Here is a 7,006-nt window from a genome sequence, read left to right as displayed (position 1 = left end):
GCCGAGCAGGCCGCCACCATCCTCCCCCGAGCTGAGCGCCAGCAGCACGCGCGGAGGACCCCCGCCACCGAGCACCGAAACCTTGCCGCTGACGAAGTCGAGCAGCACCACCGCAACGCAGCCCGTGGCCCACATAGGCAGACTAGGAGTGGCCAACGAGCAGTGGGCGGGGGGAGGGGGCTGCCACCCCACCCCAACAAGGCCAGCTAGGACAAAAAACCAAGCCAGAGAGGCTACCTGATCCACCCAACGCGCCCGGTGCCGGCGCCGGAGAATCCATCCACCGGATCTACACCCCTGGCCACAGGATCGCTGTTGCCAGCCACCGAACCGGGCGTGTAGGACACCGGCCAACTCAGCGAGCTCCATCACGGCAACCGCCGCCATCCGAGTGGCCGAGAGCTAGCCGCCCCGCCTCCAAACGGCCGCCAAAGAAGTGCCCCGCCGCCGCCGTCCCCGGATCCAGTCGAGCTTCGCTGGCCGGAACCTCTAGCGGCGGCGAGACAAGGGAGGGGAGGGGGTGGGTGAGTGGCGGCGCTAGGGTTCGCCCCCCGAGTCGTCAGGGAGAGCGACGCCGGGAGGGGGGTGGGGGGGAGTCAATCGGAAAAAATAATAATCACTAAGTTTCATTTATTTGTAATCGTAAAATGGTATACTGTTTTGAAAAGCACAGATTGCTTATTACAAATGCTCTTCCGTATATAACACACAGAGCAAGTAATTTCCCTCTGAAGTAATTCTCTGTAAACCCAGAACACTCCTGTTCTTAACCGGCACTTGGTAGCGGCTAAAACTTTGCAAGGGTTGGTGGTGCCCAGACATAGCCAAGAGTCGGCACGTACCCCGTCCTCTTGCTCAACTCATCGGCCTCCGGAGGACCCCGGGTTCCCGGTTGGTATGGTAGAGCCTTGAACCTGCCACTATCGATGTCGTGCAACAAGGGAGTGAAGATCTGCCAGGCAGCCTGTTGAAGCAGTGTCACGTTCCCAACAGAAATTCACAGCAAAAGAAGCACGGATGTAAACGGTACAGTGTACAAACCTTCAGCTCGTCTCGGCGAACAAAGTGCTGCTGGTCACCTCTTATCCTGCCAAAACATTGATCGATATCATTGAGTACATTGAGAGCAAGGAAGAATGTTTGTTCTTTCAGACGGAAGGCGAGAATTTTTCAAGTTATATATGGCGCCACCTATTTAATTGATGGGTAAAGGGCATGAAGGCGTGCAGATAATTGAATGTGTCACAAACAAATTTAGCAGAAGATGAAGGGTGGACCGGCACATACGTGTCCAAGATAAGACGCTCGTATGCTTCTGGGATTTTTATATCTTGGTACCGTAGCCCGTAGGATAAATCCAGCTCGCTTTGTTCTGTTGCCATTTCGAGCCCTGGTTTCTTTACCTGCCGAAAGTCATCAAGTTTGTTTAGACAAATATCAGTCGGCAGCTACTGTATCTAGTTCTGAACCTTAGACAAGCAGTTGTACATACAGTTAATTTCATATACATGGCTTCCGATGGCTGCAGGCGTATGACAAATTCATTTCTTCCTTGTTTCTTGCCTGTACAAAGGTAAATAGCAATAAACACAGAAGAGCTATTTTGATCCAATAAAAGAAAAAATCAACTTTGATACTAACAAGAATAAGATAATATTTTGAGACAAACAGGTTCATAACAATCAACAGCATCGGAGATGATTTGGCACCATTTTAGTTGAGGCTTAATATTACCATGGGGTTCAACTTTGCGCAAATGATATAGTTAAAATGATAGATTATCCCTAACAGTTCTAAAGAAACTAAATGCAACATTATGAAGCATTTCTTGAGCTCTTTTACTCATGAGAAGATGATCAATTGTCGTCAGTACTAAACATGCATAAGCAGGGTTAACCCATGTCAAAGAAACAATGATTATACAAATCAGTAAGGTCAAACTGAAAGTACTCGACTTACTTGAATTTAGTGGCCTACCATGTAGCAACTCATCCCATGCTTATATATTGTAGTAACTTCTATAGGTTGTGTGCTCATATTACGGGTATCACATCATTACACGTTTTAAGCAAGTACTCTTCATATCAACATATTGGGCAGATCTATAGTGGGGAGTTGGAGTATTCTTTTTAGTAGTTAAGCACTGTAAAATCTACAACATCAATAAATTTGTCTTTCCTACTGTTCGCCCACCCCCCCCCCCCCCCCCCCCTTTTGCAAGACCAAGCTTGATGATGGTACATTTGGAAAGGAGAAAAGCATCAGCACATACATCTAAAAATATCGCCTGGAGCATCCTTGAACTGCACACGTATCTCTGCTTTCTTAGAGCTTAGTGCTTTACCAGCCTTAAGGACGAAAGGAACTCCTACAGCACAATTATTCAAATGTCAGTACTGAAAGATAAATACGGGGATCTGAAAATTCCATGTAGTTTATAATGCAGTTTCATTTTTTCACTACAAAACAGAAGGGTATATCAGACGACATCTTCCAATCGTAACAAGAAACCGTATCGCACATATTTCAGGAACATGATGCAGGACTGATAATGTCGTAAGACTCTTTTGTCGCAAAAAGACACACAGTTCAGATGGAAAAAAATGTGGATTCTGGATTAAGAAATATACTTATGATGTGATTTTTGAGCTTTAAAATAAATAACCAGCCATGGAAGAAGTACAATATACCATCCCATCTCTCATTGTGTACCCTCAGCACAACGGATGCAAAAGTAGGTGTGTTGGATTCATTTGGCACTGTTGGATCATCCTTGTAGCCATCATATTGCCCAAGGACTACCTCGTCATGCTTTATAGAGCTCACTGATTGCAGAACCTGACAGTGTAAGATGAATTTACTTCTAAGCAATAAAAACAAGGAGTTCATACTTAGGTATCACACCAAAAGTCCAAAGGTCGATTTTCTATTAAGTAGATATAATATGGAGCATAGTATGATTTAAGGAGAAGCAAGAACCTTGACTTTCTCATCTCGTATGTGCTCAGGACTAAGAGAGACAGGCTTTTCCATGGCTACCAAACAAAAGACCTGCAGATAAGATTGATAGGCATTAACCAGAGCTCTAAATTCCTGAAAAGAGAAACAGTATCCTCTTTCGAGGAATTCTAATGTCCGACAGGTAGCTGCTCCGCCCTGCTCGAAAGATTTAATATGAAAACTATGACGCTATAGAACGCTAATCATTCTGAATGACTGCAAGCAAAATATTAAGAAATTGCCACAGTAAATAATTGCTACTATAGATTCATATGAGGATAATTTACCTGCAGCAAATGGTTCTGAATAATATCCCGAATGATACTGTAGCAATAAATTTGAGGTCAGACATTCAATTTGCTACAACAGGAATAACAACACATAATATAAATACCAAACCCAGTAAGGTTTTGTCTTGCATCTGTTAACAAACATGCCAGACTAATGCACATGAATGGACTTTGAGTTCCAAAAAATTTTGGTGTTCTGAAAACGAATGCACCTGTTGGCCGTATGGGCCTTTATTAGTTTAAAGCCAGACTCATGTGAGCCTTCTGTTTTAAGAAAGAAATGCGCAACTCGAGCATTATGAATGCACAACTGTACATGAACAAAATATTCATTATGACATTTCGTACCATTTAAATTTACAATATATAGAAGAGATGTTTTACATCATAGTTTCAGCTTAAAGCATATGTGCTTGAAATAAAATGCACTGAGCATACAAACTTCCTTGCAAAAGTTAAATTTACAACATACCCATATTGATCAAAATATCCTCCACGTCCATCAGTTCCAAAGTCCTCCCGGAATACAATCTGCGAGATAGGTTTATTACATGCAAGCACATACCGTTGTGACCATTATAAAAATGAAATGCTCCAACTATTCTAACATGAACTTATTTAGTTTTAGACAAACGGCAAAGGAAGGTGTATAATATTACAGATATAACCAAAATATACAAAGAAGCACAGCAAATGGAAGTGTGCTAACAACCTAAGATTGCATATTACCTGTACGTTATCAATGTTATCACGATTCCAGAGGGGCAGAAAGAAGCGATTTGCAAAGCGAAGCACCAGCTGCAAATAGATGACAGCATGAAAAACTTTTACAAAAGCAGAAAAATATACACAACTAACCAATAACACACAAATTACCAAGTTTTGGACTAACTCCTTTCCTAAATAGTGGTCAATTCTATATAGTTGTTCTTCATCGAAAAGCTCTCCAAGTTGGGCACTCAATTCCTCAGCAGAGTCTAAATCCTTTCCGAAGGGCTTTTCAACAATAACTCTTGTCCAACCAGTATGAGAGGCTGAAAGTAGAGCACAGTGGTTACCACAAGTAAAGAGCATGGATCTAAAATACTTAATTAACACAGCCAAATGAATCATATACATATATTTTCAGTACTTTGAAGGAAGTGCGATAGTCTGCAAAGTTGACATGGAAGGGGACAGCCTTTTTTCTTTCAAAAGTAACTCACATGGAGTCATGCAATATGATCTTATCATTTTGCATACTGAGGGGTAGACTGAAGGAGGTAATGCCAAATAAAATAGTCTACGGGCGTTTCCTGGTTGGTTGTTCTCTGATGTTTCATTCTCAGAGATTGTCTTGTTTAGCAATTCAAATCCTGTCCCATTATCATATGAACCACTAACATATTTAATCTGCAATGAAAATTAAGCACGGTTACATAAGTGAAATACCACACGAGGTATGCATAATATTAGCAACTCACCAATTGCAAAAATTGTGAAAGATGTTCATCTGAAGATCCTTTGAGATATCTGTAACAATACAAGGATGACATTAACATGCATATTTTTTTGGAACCAGCCCTTTCATCATATATAAAAATGGAGGAAACACCATCCTCATACAAAGCATACCAATTTATTTGTACACAAAATCATTATATTAATTCCAGAAATGTGGACCTTACCCACGAATGTGTTCTCTTAACCCGTCATCAGACATATCTGATCTCGCATACCCAAATATATGGACTTCCCCAGATTGTATAAATCCCTGTCTTATCAGAGAGCAATATTCAGCCAATGTGTGCCAAGCTGGGAAGACATTATGTACATGACATGCAGTACATTATACAATGATGTTCAATTGTTTCTTTAATATAGTTATGTACAGTGTACACTTGGGTGCAAGTTATTTAACTCAAGATAGATGCATCAACTAGTTTATCCCCTTTGAAACGGCAACTATTGCAAAGTTATGATAGATTACCTGTTGAAAAAGGTTAAAGAGTGCCGGGAAAGTTTTCTTTTTAGCAAGGTCCCCAGAAGCACCTAGTACAACAATGGACAAGCAGCCAGACTCTGAAGAAAGCTCCAAGTCCTGCAAGTCTGACAAAGAACTCGTGCTAATTCGTCCCAATGATGGTGAAGATACACCCGATCCTCCTGACATGGTAGTCTAGTCTGTATGGTTTCTCCGTCCTTTCAAGATAACCTAAGATTGGAGAGGTACACTTAATCTCAAGATGTATGAGCTCTTTGGTTTAAAAAAAGAAAGATGTATGAGCTCTTAAACAGCTACATAACTTTGATCAATGCTAAGTTACTAATCAAGCAAAATATCTCTTCACTGATTGACAGGTCCAAATGAGATTTTGCAACAAGAGAAAAAAAAAAGGATCCATCATGAAACAACTTTACTGAACCTTGCTGTTTAACCATTGGCCATCAGCAACTGAGAATGCAACTTTTGAAACAAGATCCCAGAGAAGTTTGCTGTAGTAGCATGTTCATGAACTGATAACCACAGATGTGCTTCAGGAAAAAAAAAAAACCATGGATGTACTAGGGCTGCTACGAGATTCTACTTCTAGTCAAGTTAAAAATACTGTCTGTGCAAGTAATTAACTGCATTGAACATGGCTCCCCATCCCCATATGTGTCAACATAACAATTGCGACTTCAGATCTGTTGCATACACTAAACGGCAATGTCACTTGTAGAACCTTGAAAGGGCAGGGTGTTCCTGCGTTTCATAAAGAAAACAAAATGTAATGGCCCCTGTGTTTATGAGGAAAATCGGCCGGAAAACAGTTAAAAATCTCTGTGTTGAGAGGAGGAAAAAGGCAAACATGATAGTTATCCTATTTGGAGAAGTTAAAAATCCCTGCCCCAACTCCGAATTATAGTTACGTTTTAATGTGTTTGTTCACTCATTTCAGTCCATATGCAGTTTATACTGAAATATCCAAAACATCTTATAATTTGTGAACGGAGAGAGTACTAGTTAACCAGCCTAGCGGCATGTCCAAGAACAAAACATGCAAACAAAAATTGAACTGGCGACGAGACCCATCCCGAAACGCAACGCGATCCTTCCTTCCTTGGGGCGGGAAGCAGAGCCGGCCGGTCAATCGACCAAGGACTCAGTCCCATCAAGAGGAATCGTTGTGGTCGGCAGCTGTGCGATCGAGAGGAGGATGAGAAAACTGACCAGTGAACACTGAAGGGACGATGCGGCTTGACTTCGGGAGGAGGGGGGTGGTGCCGGTGGGATGGGAATATTTTGCTTTGCTTTGGGTGGAAATTATATATGGCTTTCCTTTCTCGCCGCCGCTTTTATACTCGCATCGGCTACTCCCACTCCCCTTTGACCCGCTGGCTGAACCTTCCACCACATCCACATCTACGCCCTGTTCTGTTTCTTTTTTCTTTTCCTTTTTCCGGAAAATTGCTGCTTATCCTACCTGGGCATCTTCAACTCCAAAGCCCTCGAACGGACAACACCGATGTTATCCAAATCTATCAGCATATGTTCGGTTACAATTCAAACGAAATCCAATATACTTGATCAAATTTAATGCAAACTCAAACAAATTGAACGATATTTATTTATACTTGGATAATTTTTGGAAAAAGGTTACCTTCAGACCACCGATCACGCTCGCTCTTCCTCCGGCTCAGCTCCGTTGGATTGTGTGTTGATCAGACGGACCACATCGTCCCCGCTTCCGCGG

The 7,006-nt window shown here is 42.0% G+C and overlaps 1 protein-coding gene across 1 annotated transcript; it reads right to left on the bottom strand.

The window, feature by feature from the left end:
* Window positions 1-610: 610 nt before the first annotated feature.
* On the bottom strand, window positions 611-6,594 carry LOC123401382 (glucose-6-phosphate 1-dehydrogenase, cytoplasmic isoform-like). Its single transcript, XM_045095168.1, has 16 exons — window positions 6,484-6,594; window positions 5,260-5,484; window positions 4,958-5,043; window positions 4,754-4,802; window positions 4,496-4,682; window positions 4,167-4,324; window positions 4,020-4,088; window positions 3,763-3,821; window positions 3,288-3,324; window positions 2,980-3,051; window positions 2,691-2,838; window positions 2,273-2,368; window positions 1,493-1,563; window positions 1,288-1,403; window positions 1,042-1,087; window positions 611-964 (listed from the first exon to the last, which is right to left on the bottom strand). The coding sequence occupies exons 2-16, from the start codon at window positions 5,440-5,442 to the stop codon at window positions 788-790; spliced, it is 1,554 nt and encodes a 517-aa protein (XP_044951103.1). The 5' UTR covers window positions 5,443-5,484; window positions 6,484-6,594; the 3' UTR covers window positions 611-787.
* Window positions 6,595-7,006: the final 412 nt, after the last annotated feature.

Source organism: Hordeum vulgare, chromosome 6H (assembly GCF_904849725.1).
Source record: "Hordeum vulgare subsp. vulgare chromosome 6H, MorexV3_pseudomolecules_assembly, whole genome shotgun sequence".
In the NCBI taxonomy this organism is placed as follows: Eukaryota; Viridiplantae; Streptophyta; class Magnoliopsida; order Poales; family Poaceae; genus Hordeum; species Hordeum vulgare.
Note: the sequence above shows the minus strand (reverse complement) of the source record. Positions and strands in the feature narration are given on the sequence as shown.